Source organism: Rosa chinensis, chromosome 1 (genome assembly GCF_002994745.2).
Source record: "Rosa chinensis cultivar Old Blush chromosome 1, RchiOBHm-V2, whole genome shotgun sequence".
NCBI classification, from domain to species: Eukaryota; Viridiplantae; Streptophyta; class Magnoliopsida; order Rosales; family Rosaceae; genus Rosa; species Rosa chinensis.
The window spans coordinates 793908-814182 of record NC_037088.1 but is presented as its reverse complement, the minus strand read 5'-3'; the positions used below and the strand labels follow the sequence as shown (position 1 = coordinate 814182).

The 20275-nt window shown below is 38.9% G+C and overlaps 1 protein-coding gene across 1 annotated transcript; it reads right to left on the bottom strand.

Annotated features, from left to right (window-relative positions):
• Positions 1–8117: 8117 nt before the first annotated feature.
• Positions 8118–16882, bottom strand: LOC112175137 (vicianin hydrolase). Its single transcript, XM_024312807.2, has 12 exons — positions 16742–16882; positions 16022–16080; positions 15747–15822; positions 15298–15372; positions 9869–9956; positions 9498–9750; positions 9274–9392; positions 8969–9192; positions 8811–8842; positions 8620–8722; positions 8390–8498; positions 8118–8298 (listed from the first exon to the last, which is right to left on the bottom strand). The coding sequence occupies exons 1-12, from the start codon at positions 16818–16820 to the stop codon at positions 8130–8132; spliced, it is 1386 nt and encodes a 461-aa protein (XP_024168575.2). The 5' UTR covers positions 16821–16882; the 3' UTR covers positions 8118–8129.
• Between the last annotated feature and the right edge of the window lie 3393 nt (positions 16883–20275).

Sequence of the window (20275 nt, the reverse complement as noted above, 5' to 3'; positions counted from 1 at the left end):
TCGACATCTGAAACTCCAAACTTCGAAAATTCATAATCAATATCAAACTTCTCTAAATTTCACCAAAATCACATATTCAACCTCTACAATGATGATAAGATTTAACTAGTTAAAAAATCAAAGCCAGTTACGCGCCTCTACGCACCACCCACAATGGCTCCACGCGCCGCCAACCACCACCTCAACAGGCCACCAAATTTTATGTACAACATCATCTCAACATTTCCAACAACTTTTTCAAATGTGACAAAGTCAGAAAATACCTCGAAGTGGCAGGAAATCAAGTAAACCCGAAAAGCTTCGATTTCCACAGTGAAATCTTCTAGCCGTGATTTATCCCTCCACACTTCAATTCGTTGCAAGAGATTTGAGGAGCATGAAGGGTGGTTCAAGGCGCTTCCAAAGAATCTAGTTTGGTCACCTGTGGTGGCCAAAATTGAGAGAAACCGGCGTTGACTTCAAAATTGCTACAGTCGAGTTTGAGTTTATTGGGCGATTTTCCGACCAAATAGCCACCAGTCACCGCAGCAAGCTTCAAGGGCAGGAAGAGATGAAGCCACCCACGCCGTCAGGTGGCCTGGAGGCAGAGATATGCCGGAGAGAAAGAGAGTTGCAGAGGCGAGAGAGAGAGAGAGAGAGAGAGAGAGAGAGAGAGAGAGAAATGGGAGTTACCGAGCTCCCACAATAAAAAAATTCAAATTTATACCATTTACTACAAACAGTAACTTTAGTATTTCACTTATAACTTTCGCATACGAACTCCGATTTTTACATACCATATATGCACGCGCTCGGTTTAATGTCCTCTACAACTTTCATGAAGGAAATTTTCTCAAAATCTGATCCAAACAAAAAAAGTGAACTTTTAGGGCCACTAAACGTGTCGAACAAAGTAAAAGGTGAAAGTAATTATCGTTTACCTTCCAAAAGACTAGTAAACCGATAAATTTAGGTTCAGGACGTAACAAGGGTTTGCGAGGGATAGTATTAACTATGTCAGCAGCAGAACTGGCCATGAGCGATATTACCTTTGCATTGCTTAACGCGTGGGTAGTGAGTTGGGATTGCTATACAGCATCCCCTTACCCTTAGCGCATGTTGGTTTATCATTGGGCCACCTGTTTGCGTAGTGGAAATAGGTGGGGCGGGATTTGAGAGTAATTGTTGAGGCTGTGGCTGATATGATGCAGATATAAATAATTGCAAATTGTAACAATCATAAAGGATTTTCATTGAATGTTGCGCTAAGGCAGGTACGAAATATATTAGATAAGACCTGGGTGGGGGTAGTCAAGCCTGGCGTGAAACTTGGGTGGCTTAAGGGCGATCTCGGAGCTTGTGGTCGTCTTACTTGGGGTAGTATTAGAGGTGTTGGGCGTTTCATGGGTGTGGCAATATATTGCCATCGGCTCCTCTCAGATAGAAGATGGTCGGCCCAGCGGCCTCGACGATCTTGTACAGTCCTTCCCACGTGGCTTTTGATCCCGTTGGAGGTGACAATGTTTCCTTCATTACCCATTTACTAACGGTGAGTGTGTGAGGCATTACCCTGGCGTTGTAGTATAGGGCGATATGTTGTTTGTTGTTTATGGTGCGCAGTTGCACTCTCTCTCAGCGCTCCTCCAGGAGGTCAAGATTGAGGTTGAGGCCCTCATAGTTGGTTGCTTGGTCAAAGCAAGCTACTCACTCACTTTTTATCTTTTGTTCAATAGGGATCACCGCCTCGGTGCCGAATGACATGCGAAAGGGGGACTCGTCGTTGGCCCCAGTAGGTGTTGTCTTGATAGCCTACAAGACTTCAGGTAATTTCTCTGCCCAAAGGCCTTTGGCATTGTCCAGTCTCTTTTTTAAGTTCTGCTTAATTATCTTGTTGACTGCCTTGACTTGGTCGTTTGTTTGGGGATGGGCAGACGAGGCGTATCAGATTGTGGTCCCATACTGGCCCATGAACTCCTGCAGTATATCGTTGTAGACCTGGGTGCCATTATCGGTAATGATTGTTTTCGGGATCCCGAACCGTCAATGGATGTTTTTCCACAGGAAACTGATGACTTTGGCTACTGTTATGGTGGAGAGAGCTTCCGCTTCCACCCATTTGGTGTTGTAGTTCACAGCGACAATGGCAAACTTCAGCTGCCCTGGTGCTGTCGGGAATTTGCCGATAAAGTCAAGGCCTTATTGACAATATGCCCAGGGAGCAATAAGGATGGAGAGCAGTACCGATGGTGAGATTGGGGAGTTCGCGAATTGTGTCATTTTAGGTAGGCGCTGGCGATTCGCTTTGCATCATGCTCAATGGCGGGCCAGTAGTAACCTGTGCGCAGCGCTTTAAATGCTAAGTTTTACATGTTGTCCTTCCTCGAAGGAGATGCACTTTAAGAGGGGAACGATCTACCTTTTCTATACAATTTACCTTCGCGGATGGTATACAGTGTCACCCTCATGGGAAGCCTTATGGCGATGGTCTTGTCAGCTGGCTCGACACCTTTTGAGAGATAATCAATGAATGGGTCCATCCATAAAGGCAGCCTTTGGTTCTATGCGATGAATATTTTAGAGAAAGATTTGTCAATGCTCGGTTTTTCCAAGATTTCTATCTTTAGGCTTCCGATATCTGTGTCAGGTGGAGAGGTGGCTAGTCTGGTGTTTGCATCTACCTTGGCATTCTGTACCTATCAGAGTGATTATGTGGGAGGCTAGACACTGCTTCAGTAGGGTAGTGGTGAGAGATTGGTAGTAGGATAGGTGTGATTCTTCAGCATGGAAATCGCCACCCACCTGGTTGACGACCAGTTGTGAATCGCTGAAACTTTTTAAGTTCTTAACTATGAGTTCTTTTGCCAATTGAATCCCTACTATGAGTGCCTCGTACTTTGCTGTATTATTAGAGGCTTTGAATTTGAACTGTAGGGCATACTCGTAAGTGTGCCCATCTGGGTCAGTGAGAATTATTCCCACCCCACTGAGTTTGTTATTGGAGGAGTCGTCGACGTGGAGTGTCCATGTCGAGGTGAGGTTGGTTTCGGCATCTGTCTCGCTTGGAGTCTCACTTTCTTCTAATGGTACTGGCTTGCCCTTTGATGCCCTTTGCAGCGGCTACCTGAGGATTCTGACTTCTGGAGAACTTGTTTTGAAGGCTGATTGGTGAGTACATGGATGGTGTGTGCTTGGAAGTATTGCCTTAATTGCCTGGCAGCAGTGAGTAGGGCAAGTGCAAATTTCTCGATATCGAAGTTCCTAGTTTCTGAGTCATTGAAGCCTTTGCCTATGTAATACACTGTAGCTCGTCAGTGTTTTCTCGCTTAACGAAGGCTGCGCTGATAGCGGTGACCGATACCACTAGATATATGTACAATATCTCCCCTGGAATAGGCTTGGAGAGGATGGGAACTGATGTGAGGTAATCTCGGAGTCCATTGAAGGCCTTATCATGCTCTAGCCCCCAGTTGATGTTTTCTGTGTGGTGGTTTCTGAGCAACTTGAAAAATGGTGCACACTTGTCAGTTAGGCAAGATATGAACCTGGCGAGGGCTAGGACCTTTCCTGTGAGTGAATGGACCTCGTTTCTCGTTTTTGGTGGAGCCATGCTGAGAATTCCTTGGACTTTTTCATGGTTTTCTTCGATGCCTCTCTTGCTAATCACAAAGCCTTAGAACTTCCCTCTGAGGACTCCAAATACACACTTGTCGGGGTTGAGTCTCATGCCGTATTGGAGTAAGACGTCGAACACGATGCCCAGGTTCTTGATATGGTCTTCACTATTCACACTTTTTACCAACATATCGTAGACGTAGACCTCCATGATTATCCCGATATGATCTGCAAATATGGTATTGACTAACCTTTGGTACGTTGCTCCTGCATTTTTCAATCTGAATGGCATTACCTTGTAGCAATATAGACCCTTGTCAGTGGTGAAAGATGTGTGCTCTTGATTGGAAGGTTCCATGGCGATCTGGTTGTATCCCGAGAAGGCGTCCATAAAGCTCAGAAGCTTGTGACCTGCGATGGAATCGACAAGTTGGTTAATTCTTGGTAGGGGAAAACTATCATTGGGACAAGCCTTGTTTAGATTGGTGTAGTCAACACACATGCGCCATTTGCCATTGGATTTCTTTACCATTACCACATTGGACAACCATGTCGGGTAGGATACTTCCCGGATGAACCCGATATCTTGAAGCTTCTTGACTTCTACTTGGATGGCCTTATACTTTTCCTCTGTGAAGGCCCATCTTTTTTGTATGACTAGTGCGGCATCTACCAAGATGGTGAGTTTGTGGGTAAGGAGTGCTGGCGATATGCCTGGCATGTCAGCGTACGACCATGCAAAGACTTCATGTCTGGACTTGAGGAATGCAATCAATTCTGCTTGGAAGTGTGGGTTGGTTTTGGAGCCGATTTTGACTTTTCTTTCCGGGAATGTATCGGAGATGGGGACCGATATCAGATCCTCTAAGGCGTCTGGCCTAGGGTGTTTAAGTTTCCTTTTGTCTTCCTTCCTTCTGCCATTATCACTATCCTCTTGAGGCTCGGGGTCCTCCCTTGGGTCATCGGGTTTATTAGATAGGGAGGGGAGGCCTGTGGTTAAAAGTACCTCATGTCTGCCTCGTCCCCTCGTGATAGTCAAGGAGTTGCATTGCCTGGCTACTTCTTGATCGCCCCTGATTGTGAGGATGCCCCCGGGTAGGTATCTTCATCATTAACATGTGTCTTGCCGCGAAACATTGAAGTCTCCAGATAGCGTCTCGTCCCAAAATGACGTTGTAGGATGAGGGGTAGTCGACAATGATGAAGTATGTTATCATCATGGCGATAGTATTATCTCCGCCGAGGGTGATACGTAAGTTGTCGGACCCCAGGGGCTGTGTGATTTTTTCGACGAAGCTTATCAGGGTTCGTTGTCCTGGGTGAGCTTTTTCTTATCTCACTTTAGACCTTCGTAGCAATGACTGAACATGATGCTAACTACTGCGCCACTATCGACCAGGACCCTATGACATTGATAATGGCCAATTACCATAGTGATCAGGAAGGGGTTATTGTGGTGCTTCCTTATGGTGACTTCCTATCAGTTGAAAATGATCGAGTCGCATTCCACCTGGGGAGTGTTGCAGCCGTAACTGAGTCCTAGTATTTCTTGCCCTCATGGGCACGGGTGCTTTGTAGGGGGAGGGTCTCGGCACAGGGGGCACCACCGTGTAGGGTCAATATCTGGCCATAGACTTCAATAACGTTAGCTACCGTGGTGGGAATGCGATATTGCTGGAGTTTACCATTTTGGATGAGGTGTTCGATGGCATTCTTTAGGGCCTAACATATGTTGGTGGGATGCCCTGCCTCTTCATGGTAGGTGCAGTATTTGCCGTTATCTCTTAGCTTCTCCTAACCAGGTCTGCGCTTTGGTGGGCGCGGAATGACATCTCTATTGTTGTTCCAAATCTCCTCATAAGAAGTGGTAAGGGCAGTGTAGATCTCATACCTTGGTGCGTCATATTTTGGCGCTTCCCTATATCGGCTGCTACCGTATAGAACATCGCAATACCGACTGTTCGAAGAGGAATGTTTTGGTTTCTCGGGACTTTTGCCATATTGCTTATCTCTTCTAACGTTGTTGTAATTGGGCTTCTCTTGTGGAGTCCACTCGTTGCTCTAACTGGTCTTGTCCCTATTGCTATCCATGTTCCTGCTATCAATGTTCCCGCTAGGGTTGGAGAGCTGAGGCACTGTGACAGGGTTAGTGCTTTTACTTGTATCGCTACCAAAGGTATCGTACTCGGCCTGGGCATAGGCAGTTGTGGCATCGAGTAAGTCGTCATAGGTGGCGGGAGGGTTTGCATTGATTTGGAGCAAGAAGTATCCTGGTTGTAGGGCTTGCTTGAATGCTGATGCAGCTAAGACTGGGTCGAGAGAGCGATATTGGGTAGCCTATTTTTGCCATCTGTGGACAAAGTCCCTTAAGCGCTCGGTGGGCCTCTGTTTGAGTCTGAATAAGTCAGGGGTTGTGCGATAGCCACTGCCACATAATATAAATCGCCTGAGGAATTTATCTCCCAGTTCCTGGAAGCTGTCAATAGAGTTGGCTGGTAGGTTCAGGAACCAGCTAGGGCTTCGTACGTTAAGGTTTCCTCGAAGGCGTGGTAGGCCATGGCGTCAATGTATCATGTCCCATGCAACAAAGACTGAAATTCTCGAGGTGATGGTATGGGTCCCTAGTGCCATTGTATTTTTCAATTTTGAAAGGCTTTACTTCCTGTGGGTGCTTCTCGGCCTGGATCCGGGGTGTGAATGGCCCCATTTTTTCCTTGAAACCCCGCCGTGATATGCTGCCAGCCAAATCTGCTTTATGCGTTCTCGATTCGTGCTTGCAGAGCAGCGATGGTTTCGCTCATTTGAAGAAGTAGTCTTGTATTGGGGTCAAGTGAGGGCTGCAGCTGCATCGGCACCTGATGTGCTAGTCATACCGTGTATCAGTTGGGATGGTGCTGCTGCACTGAGCTGGTTAGGAAACAAAGGTGTGTTGAGGTAGATTATTTGAGGGACTACACTCGTACTCCCTGACGTAGGGCCTGCAGGGTTTCCAGGAGCTTTAGCTGGGGTAGGTATAAAGGTTCCAGCGAGACCAGTGCTTGGGTCTGTGGTGAAGAAGGCTCCCGGTGTGTTGACGCCGCCGATAGTAGGTACTGGAGTTTCCTGCTGATGGGCCATGTCGAGTGCTTCATTATTCGCGGTACGTCACTGAAGTGCATCGTGAAGGATGCGATTTTGGTTAGCCATGTTGTCCAACTGCTGACGGGCTTCCTTGGCCGTTAGGCGCTCGGCCTCGACCTGTGAGCACGATTCCATGAGGCCACGCATGGCGATCTCGAGTGCGGTGGTGGGGTCGGTCATCATGACCGAAGGTGTTTCATTGTTGGGGGTGAGGAATTCAAGTGTATGCTGGACCTCGCGGGCAGCTCATTCGCGAGATTGATCGCTGTCGTGTGTATCAAGCGTGCTGGTAGCCATTGGGAGAGTGGGCTGTCTTGCCAGCAAGGATCCGCGAGCTGGGGACTCCTTCTAGCACCAAATGTTTCTGTAGTATAGAGGCATGTCTAGTCCAGCTGAATCACGAGATCTCTTGTTCTGCTACTATCGTTATCGGTCTTGTTTATCTATAAGACGGATAGAGGTCAGAGGGAAGACCAGGTGTGCCCGCCTTCGACGCTCCGATGCCTAAGTCAGTATCGTTATGAGATGAAGATAATGGAAAGCGATAGTAAACAGTTACCTCTTTTGGGTGTTGGAGATGATCCTTATGTAATGAATTTGGGGGAGCATGGTTTCATTTCATTCGGTGTGGGACGATTGGGCTTCCGATACCGCCCCCGAGGGGTATCAGGATCCCTGGCTGGGAGTTCCTTTGTTATCTTTTGATAGCTAGATGAGCCTTGTGCTTCCGGTACTTGTGCCTGGGTACCAACAACAATCACTTGCGAGAAAGACCCCTACTTACCCATACTAGTTTCAACATTCTTATAGGATTAAATTATAGACATTTTTGTGCATCTATTTATGTGGATAGAAGTAAATTATCAACCATGAAAGTGTTGAGAGAGAGAGAGAGAGAGAGAGAGAGAAATCTTATTGTTCATGAGCTTCGATACAGAGATGAAGAGCTAGTGCAGGTATTTAATTAGAGGATTAAATTAGCAGATTCATGAGACGTGGCATACAAATGTAGGCCATTATGAAACTAGCCATGCATGCAGATAATCCTATTACATGAATTAACTAAACCTGCTTAACTAATTAAAATTTACAACAAACTAATTACCCGGAGTTAATTACTTAATTATCAAGGTAAATCTAAAAACATTAAAATGAGAACAATCATGTTAACAGAAAACAGAATGTAAGATCAATAGTTTGTTTCTTATTGACGAGAGTTCAAGAAATTTTTTGAAATACACAGATTAATTTGTAGATATATAGATAGACGAAATACATAGATTATTGGAAAGACTGAAATTAATTAATACAGAAACAGCTAGCTTGATTTATTTCTATTAGATATATATATATATATATATATATATATATATATATATATATATATGATCAGCAGGTGATGGATCAATCCATAAGCATCAGTGCAGGAGGAACATCTTGAACCAATAGGCAGAATATTTGAGGTATCTTCTCAGATTATCATTGACATCAACTAATGTTAGGCCAAACCCAACTGTGTAACCGGCATCCCATTCGAAGTCATCAAAAAATGACCATGCATAGTATCCCTTCACTTTAACCCCATCCCTGAAATAAATAAAAATCGAATAAGTAACTCAATCCCTAATTAGTAATTACAAATAATATTAACCATGCATTACATGAATGAATGACTCACTTAATAGCTTTCAAAAGATACCACAGATGGTCGTGATGGTATCTTATTCTCAAATTATCCTTACGAGCTTCTTGAATTGGCATTGAGGCATTATATCCATATGAATATCCTGCAAAATTAAACGCACAATACATACAAGAAACCAATATATTAGCATGCACGTAAAATACCAAAATTAATTGGGCGCATAATTAATCAGAGAAAACATGCAGGAGAATCGATCATTTTACCATTCTCAGTTATGTAAATGTCAGGGTTATTGTACTTTTCCTTTATATACACAAGAACCTCTCTGATCCCCTTCGGATAAACGAAAAGCCAATCCAAATCAGTCTGTACGGAAACATTTTACCACATAATAGTTCATGTTAGTATTTGCATGAATAATAAACTTTAGTATATAGAAAAAATTAGTACATACCGCTGCACCAATAAGAGCCCCATTTTTATCAGCTGTGACAACAAAACAGATGGTAGGTAATGGTGTTAGAATAGCAACATGCGCAGTAGAAATTAATTAAATTAAAAAGAATGAACGGGTTATTATATATGGTATGTGTGGGATTGATGGATACATACTAGTAGAAGCAGCTACTTGTCTGTCTGCGGTCCAACTCTGGTTGACATCGTTGGATGAAGCTGGTGCATCTTCTGTATAATATGATGTGTAGTAATTCAACCCAAGAAAATCAAGGGAGCCTTTTATCTGCTTCGATTCGGCTTCTGTAAATTTCGGCAATCGATTCCCGACCAAAGATCGCATGACCTTTGGATAATCACCATGAATTATAGGATTGGCAAACCTAATGATTTACATATCGATCAATTATCCAATTAATTATTAATAAAATTTCGCATTGTTAAAGAAAATCACGTACACTCACCATCCGAACATAAAATCAAGTGACCTAAGGGTGGCCGTCCGACTTGCCAGCTGTGTTGGGAACTTAGGTTTCCACCAGTGAGTCACTACTGTGATCCCGATCTGTCCCTTTTGGGAAGCCTGCTCATATATATTCACATTGATTAGTTTATTAACTCAAGTATCTATATATACATATAAGAATTCATTTAAATCAAATATATAAAGAATGCAGGGTTCCTGTACTTGATATTTGTCCTTGTATATTTTGACAGCGGCTGAATGTGCAAGAAGCAAATGGTGTGCCGCAATGTAGGGTTCAGTCGCAGAGTTACCGGAAGTGCAATTTCCCTCATAGTTAGAACACCGACCTGGTGCAAAGGTTCCGCCGTCGTAGCCACTAATAGCAAATCCGTTAGGTTCGTTCATTGTGATCCAGTGCTTCACTCGATCACCAAATGTCTTGAAGCAGAAATCCACATAATCTCCGTAATCATTTCTGTTAAAATTATTGAGTGCGCAAATGATCACATTATTGTCATTAGTTTTAATCATCATATTTTATATACATATATATAGACATATACCGGTAGTCAAACTAAATAAAGTTCACTTACATTATGTTAGGGCTTAAGAACCCGCCATACAGATCCTCAAGTGCTTGGGGAGGATCATAATGGAGCAAAGTCACGAAGGGCTTGATACCTTCTCACATCAAATATATATAGGGAAAATTAGAAATGAGTGTGAAATTTGCCGAATACTTCAACTGTTTTGCAGGTTTCTTCATTAGTACTAGCTATTCATTCATCAATTACCTGTTATCAATATTAATTAAGTAAATATGCATTAAGGTTAAATCATTAAAACTCTATAGTTACTCTTGGTTTATTGAAAGAGTAGCTAACAATAAGAAATTTGATATATAAAGGATAAAATTATAATGGAAAGAAAAAAACCAAAAAAAGAAAAAAAGAAACTGCAATAATGTGTGGGCATGGAGCAATTCAACTAACCTCAATTCTTAATTGCAGTTGCAAATTCTTTTTTATTTCTTTCTTTTATAGGTTGGGTAAGAAAATATAAAAAAAAAATACAAAAATAAAAACTCAAACAAAGTTTATTATACACATAAAATTAAACCAAAAGAAAAAAAAAATCTACACATGCGTAATCGTGCATTCCACTACTAGCAAAATAACAATACACACGGATTTACTGTAGTTAAAAGTCACAGAAATTCGTGTGAAATAGAAATACTAACAGAAATATATCCGTGTGAAATTAGCATAATCGGGCCCACAATAATTTATACAATAACAATATCAACGGAAATCCGTGTGCATAAACAACAGTAACAGATATCTGTGTAAAAACAAAAACATTTTCACACGGATATCTGTGTGAAAATCAATTCACACTGATTTCTGTACGTATTATAAATTAGTTTATTTCGAAATAATTAATTTTTTATGTTATGTGAATTGTGGAGGGACGGATTTCCGTTACAATAAGTATTTGATACAGATATCTGTGTGAAAAGAACATAATTGAGCCCTACAGTGATTTATACAATAACAATATCGACGGAAATCCGTGTGAATAAACAATAGTAACAGATGTCTGTGTAAATGATAAAATATTTTACACGGATATGTGTGTGCAGATCAATTCACACTGATTTCTGTGTGAAAATCCGAAATTAGTTTATTTCGGGATCATTAATTTTGTTTGTTATGTGAATTACGGAGGGACAGATTTCCGTTATAATAAGTATTTGATACAAATTTTTGTGTGCAATGAGTAATACACACGGATTTCTGTGTGAAAATGTTGACACAGATATCCGTGTGAAAAGAACAATGAGCTACAGAATTCTGTGTGAAAAAGGAGACTACACACAGAAATCCGTGTGAATAAATAACAGTAACTGATGTCTGTGTAAAAACTAAAACCTTTTCACACGGATATCCGTGTGAAAATAACAATTAGCTACAAAATTCCGTGTGAAAAAGTATATGTGTATATAAGGTTAACCACTTATTTGATATTGAAAGAACGGCGAATTGAGTTAATTTTTTTACACCGTACCTATTAATACATTATTACCAAATATCAATATCAAATTTATCAATTTTTTATTTTTATTTTTTGGATTGCACAAAATTCTTATATGTCTACTAATGTGGTATAACTAGTTTATTAGTTATAATGAAAAGTATACCTTCTATAAGCAACAATGCGTAGGAAATAGACTTTATCAAAATCGACCGTAGGATGTTATCATGATAAGAATAAATGGTTGTGTTCAAAATTTCAGCTATTTTCCTCGTCGTTTGGGCTTCGATCTAGTAGGTCAACCCTAAACCTTAAATACTACATAAAACTAATATGCTCATCACCGCTCACTCGTAACTTATTTTTTCGATCTGTCAGCTCTCATGAATATAAGGTATACCAAATAATGTAAAAATTTTGAAAAGTTTATCTCCTCGTGGTTTTACTCCCCTTAGAGAAGTATAGGTGTATATAAGGTTAATCACTTTATTTGATATTGAAAGAACGGCGGATTGAGTTAATTTTTTTACACCATACCTATTAATATGCTATAAATATATGGGTAATGTCAAATTTATCAATTTTCAATTTTTATCACATGTATGGCACAAAATTCATATATGTCTACTAATGTGGTATAACTAGTTTATTAGTTATAATGAAAAGTATACATTCCATAAGCAACAATGCGTAGGAAATAGACTTTATCAAAATCGACCGTAGGATGTTATCATGATAAGAATAAATGGTTGTGTTCAAAATTTCAGCTATTTTCCTCGTCGTTTGAGTTTCGATCTAGTAGGTCAACCCTAAACTTTAAATACTACATAAAACTAATATGCTCATAACCGCTCACTCGTAACTTATTTTTTTGATCTGTAATCTCTTATGCTTTCATGGGTAGAAGCTATATCAACTAATGTAAAAATTTCTAAAATTTTATCTCCTCAAGGGTCGGCTCCCCTTAGGGAAGTAGAAGCGTTTAAAGGGTTGACCGGTTTTTGGTACAGACATCTGTGTGAAATGAGTAATACACACGGATATCTGTGTGAAATGTTAATACAGAAATCCGTGTGAAAAGAACAATGAGCTACAGAATTCCGTGTGAAAAATGAGACTACACACAGAAATCCGTGCGAATAAACAACAGTAACTGATGTCTGTGTAAAAACTAAAACCTTTTCACACGGATATCAGTGTGAAAAGAACAATTAGCTACAAAATTCCGTGTGAAAAAGTATATGTGTATATAAGGTTAATCACTTATTTGATATTGAAAGAACGACAGATTGAGTTAATTTTTTTACACCGTACCTATTAATACGCTATAAATAGATGAGTAATGTCAAATTTATCAATTTTTTATTTTTATTTTTTGGATTGCACAAAATTCATATATGTCTACTAATGTGGTATAACTAGTTTATTAGTTATAATGAAAAGTATACATTCCATAAGCAACAATGCGTAGGAAATAGACTTTATCAAAATCGACCGTAGGATGTTATCATGATAAGAATAAATGGTTGTGTTCAAAATTTCAGCTATTTTCCTCGTCGTTTGGGTTTCGATCTAGTAGGTCAACCCTAAACTTTAAATACTACATAAAACTAATATGCTCATAACCGCTCACTCGTAACTTATTTTTTTTGATCTGTAAACTCTTATGCTTTCATGGGTAGAAGCTATATCAACTAATGTAAAAATTTCTGAAATTTTATCTTCTCAAGGGTCGGCTCCCCTTAGGGAAGTAGAGGCGTTTAAAGGGTTGACCGGTTATTGGTACAGACATCTGTGTGAAATGAGTAATACACACGGATATCTGTGTGAAATGAGTAATACACACGGATATCTGTGTGAAATGTTAACACGGAAATCCGTGTGAAAAGAACCATTAGCTACAGAATTCCGTGTGAAAAACTCTATTAGCTACAGAATTCCGTTACAATAAGTGTTTAATACAGAATTATCTGTGAAATGAGCAACACACGAATATCTGTGTGAAATGTAGACACGGATATCTGTGTGAAAAGAAAAATTAGCTACTAAATTCCGTGTGAAAAAAATAGAATAGAGACAGAATTCCATGTGAACAATGTAAAACATGACAGTTATATATTACCGAGATAAATACACACGAAAATCAGTGGTAAATATATATGTATCTCACACGGATTTTCGTGGTAAATATTTTCCCGCTCACTTTTTTGGAACAAATTCAATTTCCCTCCCCTAGTAGTATTACACACGGATTTCCGTGGATTTGTTCCCGCTCAATATTTGGATATTCCCACGGATTACTGTGGGTGCTGTTGTAAATATTTAAATAACAATAGATGGTAGGTATTGGGTTACCGAGGTAAATTCACACAGATATCTGTAGTAAATGCAAATGTATTTCACACGGATTTCCGTGTGAAATACTATAAACACACAGATTTCCGTGCATAATGCTGCTGCTTAAAACCAGAAAACACTTGACCAAAATCTAAAGCCTCCTCCGAATTTTCTCATGTCTCCATCTCTCTCTCATCTCCTCCACCCACTGCTCTCCCTCTCTCTCATATCCCAGCTCCTCTTCTCTGCCTCCCTCTCTCTCATCTCCAAATTTTTTTGGTTTAATGGAGGACAAAGGAACTACATCTGTTTTCTCTCTCATTCGACACCCACTTCCGGTCACCACCGTGACTCACCTCCACCATCACCAACCTCCGACGAGTTTAACGCAGCCTCCTTGAGTCCCTGCAACAACCCACGCACCGACTCTGCTCACTTCCACTGTCAAGCACCGCCTCCCTCCTTGAGCTCCATGAATCCACACCGATTCCAGAAGACTATGGTGCTGTAATTGAGTCGAGTGAAAAGGTCTCTGATGAAGGTGTTGTCATTTTGTTGCTTCTATGTATTGATTGCCCACCTTTGTTTTGATAAGTAGCACATAGTTAACCTGTAGGGTTCTTGGTTTGCTTCTAGTTAACCGGTTGTATAATATATTGAAACATATGATCATATTTTCCCCAGGTGGTTCATGGGATGAAGAGAACTGGCGATCTCAGTATGGTCAGGTCGTTCAAGATGCAGAAGTGTCAATCCCGGAGTCTTCACTGATAAGTTTATGGGACTGGGAAATGGTCACAAAGCCAAGAAATGATGGCAAATGTGAGGTACCAAGGCCAAGGCTCGTTGGGAGGTTAGCGAAGCCAATCCCAGCAGAAATTTTTTTTTTAACATGCTGTCACTATTACACACTGAAATCAGTGTGAGTTAAGAGTAAAGGAATTTCACACGGAAATCCGTATCAATAGTTATAAGTTTTGACACAGAAATCAGTGTGAATTATATCTCACACAGAAATCCGTGTGAAATATAGTTTCCACATTTGACACAGAAATCCGTGTGAGATAGGAAGTTATTCACACGGATTGCAATTCATTACGGTAATTTATATTCATGGAAAGACAGTGGGGCCCACGTCTAATATTCACACGGACAAAATAATCTGTATGAGATGAGTACATATTTGACACAGAAATCCGTGTGAGATAATTAAACATTTGCTATAGAAATCCGTGTGAAATAGAGTTGTTCACACGGACTGTGTTTCATTACGGTAAATTATATTTATGGAAAGATAGTGGGGCCCACGTAAGTATTTCACACGGACAACATAATCCGTGTGAGATGAGCATTACCCCCCCTCCAAACCGCACGGTAACACCAATCTGTGCGTGTACTGTGTGTAAAGGCTATCACACACTGAAATCCGTGTGTGAAAGTCTTATTACCCACATATTAAAATCCGTGGGTAATTGTTGTTTTGCTAGTAGTGTTCAGAGGCTAGTATTTTAGTTTACCAAAAAAAAGAGGCTAGTATTTTATATATAACAATTGATTATATCTTTAGATTGATTGATCTGCTGAGCATATATATGCAAGTGGAATTTGATTTATACAAAGATTTAGAAAGCTATAAAATTGAGATGTTAACCGTTGGATACGAGCTCATTGATGAGATTGTTGTAGAATTGTACACCAAGTGGGTTCACTCCACTAAGTTTTCCCTCTGAGAAGCACAAGAGTTGAACATGTCCAATACATATCAAATTAAAATCTTCAATATGAATAGTAAATAGTATGTATGTTTGTATATTTGAGTATTCACGGGTACAAAATAGAAAATAGATAACGGTTTTAACCACACCGTTGTACAAGTTAAATGAGAAAAATTCTAACCAAGAGACCAACACTTTTTTAATATCTATAGATAACGGTTTTCACTGTACAGTTGTAAAAAAAAAAAAAAAAAAAACCACAATGTCTTTTTTATTAAACCGTTATGTAGGTAACGTTGTCTATTTTCGATTTTGTACTAGTGATTTGACATATCAAATTACTTATTCAATGATTATCATAAGTTAGACAACATTATTTTCTTACTGGGAAGTAATCTTGTCCATGAAATTGACATTCTGAAGGTGTCCAACCCAATTTTCTTCATCAATTTTATATCCTCCTGTCACATTAATTCAAGAATAAGTCATATATATATATATATATAGCAGGTAACAACTACTTAATCTTTGAGCATATATCTTCTTCATAGCTCGATGGTTTAATAAGAAAATGAATACGCTATTATAACTCATGCCAATGTCCTTGATTAATTAATAAGAATTTGGAGGTCAGTGAACAATGCTTCATATAAAATTTACCTTATAGTGGTGATAAAAGTCATTAGCTACGTCTCCGGTGCTGTGATCTGATATCTTTTCTGTCATCCCATCATAACATTTATTCAATAAACGTCACATAAGAATGATACATAAAAAATTATATATTGATTTAACAATACAGTTTAGTTCATTACTCGATGGATCGTGAGTTTTATATTATTATTTTTTTTAAAGTTTATACAGCTATTGGTCCATATTGGTTATCAAACGTAATTATCGTAGAAATTATAGTATCAAACTCGATAATTTTGGAAATTATCTAAAATTAACTTTGAAATCACTTTCGTTAAAATTATAGAAACTAGCAAAAGAATATTTAACCATCCTTTGGTGCACTACTTGATCCTGAGTTTTTTTTTCCCGCTCTTTTCACATAATTATCAAAGTTTATAGATCGAATATTATTATTGTATAAATTAGAATATCAAACTTAAAATCATTTCACAATAAATTAAGACCTTAAATAATGTTTTATTGAATTTTTTCCATGACGACCATGATAAATTCGCCAGTCTCGCAAGCCTTCTAAGTCGGTTAAATCGATTTGAGTATAGTAGAGCCTGTCGCATGAGTTTCCCTCTTTGATACATTGCAGATATCACAGGATCCAAATTGACTATTAGTGAATCACGAAACTGAACATGCATGCACCAATTAGTTAAGCTCAGAGAATTAGTGATGGGGTTTAGAGAGAGAGACCTGGATTTTTCCTAACGAAAGTATCCCAGATGCTAGGTCCCCTTCCATGTAGAAATGCTGCTCCTTCTGACTGATGCATCGATAATGGATTGAAGAACAAAATTCAAGGAGCATATCATCTGTAGCTACACTTTGCGTATATATGTATATATAAAACACACACATTCAGACATACGTAGATAGATGTGTACCTGATAAGCAGCTGAACCAGCACCAAAAAGGAATCCACTCGGAAAACTACTTCGGTTAAATGGGATATAATAAGCATGGGAATTGCCAACGGAGACGCTGGCAGCTGCAGCTAAAGCTAGGAGCACAGACAAGAACACAGAACCTCCAAATGCCATATTGGTCGAGTACTGTTTTTTCCTAATTGACTGCATGCCTATTTATAGAGTTCGGGCCTTCTATATATATATATATATATATATATATATATATATATAATGAAGCAAAAAATCTGCATTATGCAAGGGATTCAGCATGATATGGTAATGGTAACAATCAATTGTAATCTGACCATGATTGTAAAACGTTTTGTCTTTCAATCAATTGTAAAAACAACGAAGAAAATTTTCTTTTCCTAATTGAAGAGAAGATATTTCTTATTATAATCCAAGCATGACTCTAATGAGAAGAAAAAAATAAATAAATAATTTAGAGCCATCAGAGTACCCTAAACAATGCTAGCAATTTTTTAGTCAGATTTTAGCTAAAGTAGTTAAAAAGTCATTTTGGCTAACTATTTTTGAAATATGCCTCCACCAGTGCTCTCTATTTTAACTAGTTCTGAATTTATATTTTTTAAAATAAATATTAAATAGTTTAAATGTACTTATAAGTTACATAAAATAACTTAAAATGAATGTTTTAAATTATAGAGAGCATCATCTCGCTCATAAGCAAGATAGCTAAAAATTATAATAGAGAGCCACTTAAAGAGTGTGGTGCATGCAACTGCTAAAATATATAAAAAGCTAAACACACTCTCCAAAATGGCTAAGGAGCCAAAATAGAGAATCTACTAAAGATGCTCTTAGATTTTAAACAGATAAAATGATTTTTTTTTCAAGAATTACATGATATGATGTGGCAAAGAATCTCTCAATAATAATGCTAAAAAAATAAAAAAAAATGAACTAAGACCTAGCTCTGCTAGAGTTTGGGATACGACGTCCTTTCGAGATTGTCGTCCATGTACCTGCTCCATTTTCATAGAGTTCCTCACGGGCTCTAACATGTTCCTTACTTTTCTAGTCGTTCTCTAAGGTGGCAGTGGTGGTGTGCTTGGCGGCAGCGATCTTTTGAAAGTACAAGGAGGTTTGTCAATGGCGGTCTCATCCTGAGATTGGGCATCGCAGGCTTCCTTCTATGGTGTTTTGTCTTTGGTCACCGGCGGACATCTTGTGGATTCCGGCGGTGGGACAGTGGAGTGCGTTCACTGTTGATACGCCTAAAAGCAAGCATATAATTTAACCCTATAAAATGTCATCGTTAGTATATAGTAAATAGGGATCGTTCTATTCCGGGGATTGAGGATACACCAGTAATTGCAAAAACAACTAAAGAATTAAAATAAGTATAAAGTATTATTTACAAAAATAAAACAAACAAAAGGGGGTTTTAGGATTATTAAATCAAAAATTAAATAAATAAAATAAAGAAAATATAAAAACATATATACAAGGGTGGAACGCAAGGAACAAAGATCAAATCCACAATCATATGCAAGAAATCCAATCACAATTCTTATAGTTGATTTTCTATGTCATGAGAAAGAAGTTGACCATGTGAAACGTTCGAAAGCAAACGATTTCCCATTTTTTACTTTCCTTGAATAATTAATCTAAGTGAAAGCACCTAAATCAATCTTATTGAACATGCAATATAGTCTAGAAAGCTAGCTAATCAAGAACACATTCAAAGCATGAAGAATAAAGAAAGGATGTCAACCAAAGTGCACAACCTAGTTATGAATAAGTTCACCTATTTGCAATCCTCCTTAATTGATTTCCACTTTTGTCCAAAGCCTTTACTACTTAAATTAGCTCCAATTACATGCATATATCCTAAGTTGGCCACCAAAGAACATAAACATGAAAAAGTTTTATGTAATCCAAAATCAATCAAGCAATCTCACATAAGCAACATATAAATCAACATATAAAAATTACAATTTTATTTCAAAACATATAAATAGGCTTTAAACTTTGCCCTTAACATTATGTCTTCATACGAAATCAAAACAAAGAAAACCAAAAAGGTTACAAGGAATAAGATAGAATTACACCATGAAGGATGAATGGTGGAAAGCTTGAGACGTTGGTCTTGGATCTTGAAAGCAAGGCTCCAAAGCTTCACGACACAAGGTGGATGATGGCGGCTAGGAGGCTTCATGGCTTCTTCTTCTCTTCTTCTCTTTGCTTGAAGACGCAGAGACTTGAAATTAGAGGATGGAGAGAAAGCTTGACGTTATGGAGAGAATTTTCTGAATGAAGAGGTGTATCTTGTGGTTGTGTAGCATAGGGGGTTTATATAGGGGAAGGCAAGGCTTCATGAATTTAATTTCTAAGGAATTTTCTGGTTGCACCACACAGCTCCAACCAATGAATTAATGCCACGTCAGCTCTGCCATGTCACACAACCAATCAAAAAGCTCCAAAATAAATCCATAATCTTTCCAAATATATTATTGCTGATTTTCCCAAGATTTAATCTGATTTTATTCACCATTTTCGACCACATATCTAGGCATGAACCTAGACAATGTATCCGGACTCATTTTGAACCTTTTCTCCCTTAAATCTCTCCATGACTTTATCCTTAATGTCCTCCCCTTGATTTTCTCTTGATTTTCACATTAAAATTGCAGATTTTATTCTCTAATTTCAGCCAACATATCTTGAGGGAATTGAAGAACGAATCTGGACTTGTTTTGAATATTTTCTTCCGTAAAATTCTCCCTTGATATTCTCCACGTAATCTCCTTGATTTTCCATGCAAAAATCAGATTTAATCTCCCAAAATATCTCTCACGTCATCATGTTGTCTCCTAATGCCTTCAGGTTTCCTAGCCTCATCAGGATTGCTGCGTTGACTGGGATTCCTAGTCGGAACAGGAAAACTCAATTTATTCATTTCATCAGCTCATTTCAGCTCCATTTATTCCAAGGTACCTAGAAAATAGAAACTTTTATTAAAATTACTAAAAATAGAAACTTTCTAAAGATGGAAATTTTCCTAAACAAGAAGGATTTATTTAAGGAAATAACTAAGTAAATATGAGAAAATAACATTTAAAATGTCGCATTAAAATGCTCCTATCAACTGTTCCAGTTGTTGGGTTTAATTGGGCAGTGGCTAATGGTGGAGATTGTTGGGGACTAAGGGCTCTGGGTAGAGATGTCGGTAGCCTCATGCTGGATGAGATGCCACACATTAGCGTCAGAGCTTCGTCTTCGTGCTTGTTGGAGGTGCGACGATGGTGAGCTGGTTTGGTGTAGAGCCGACGGTGGGAACTATGCTGCAAGATTA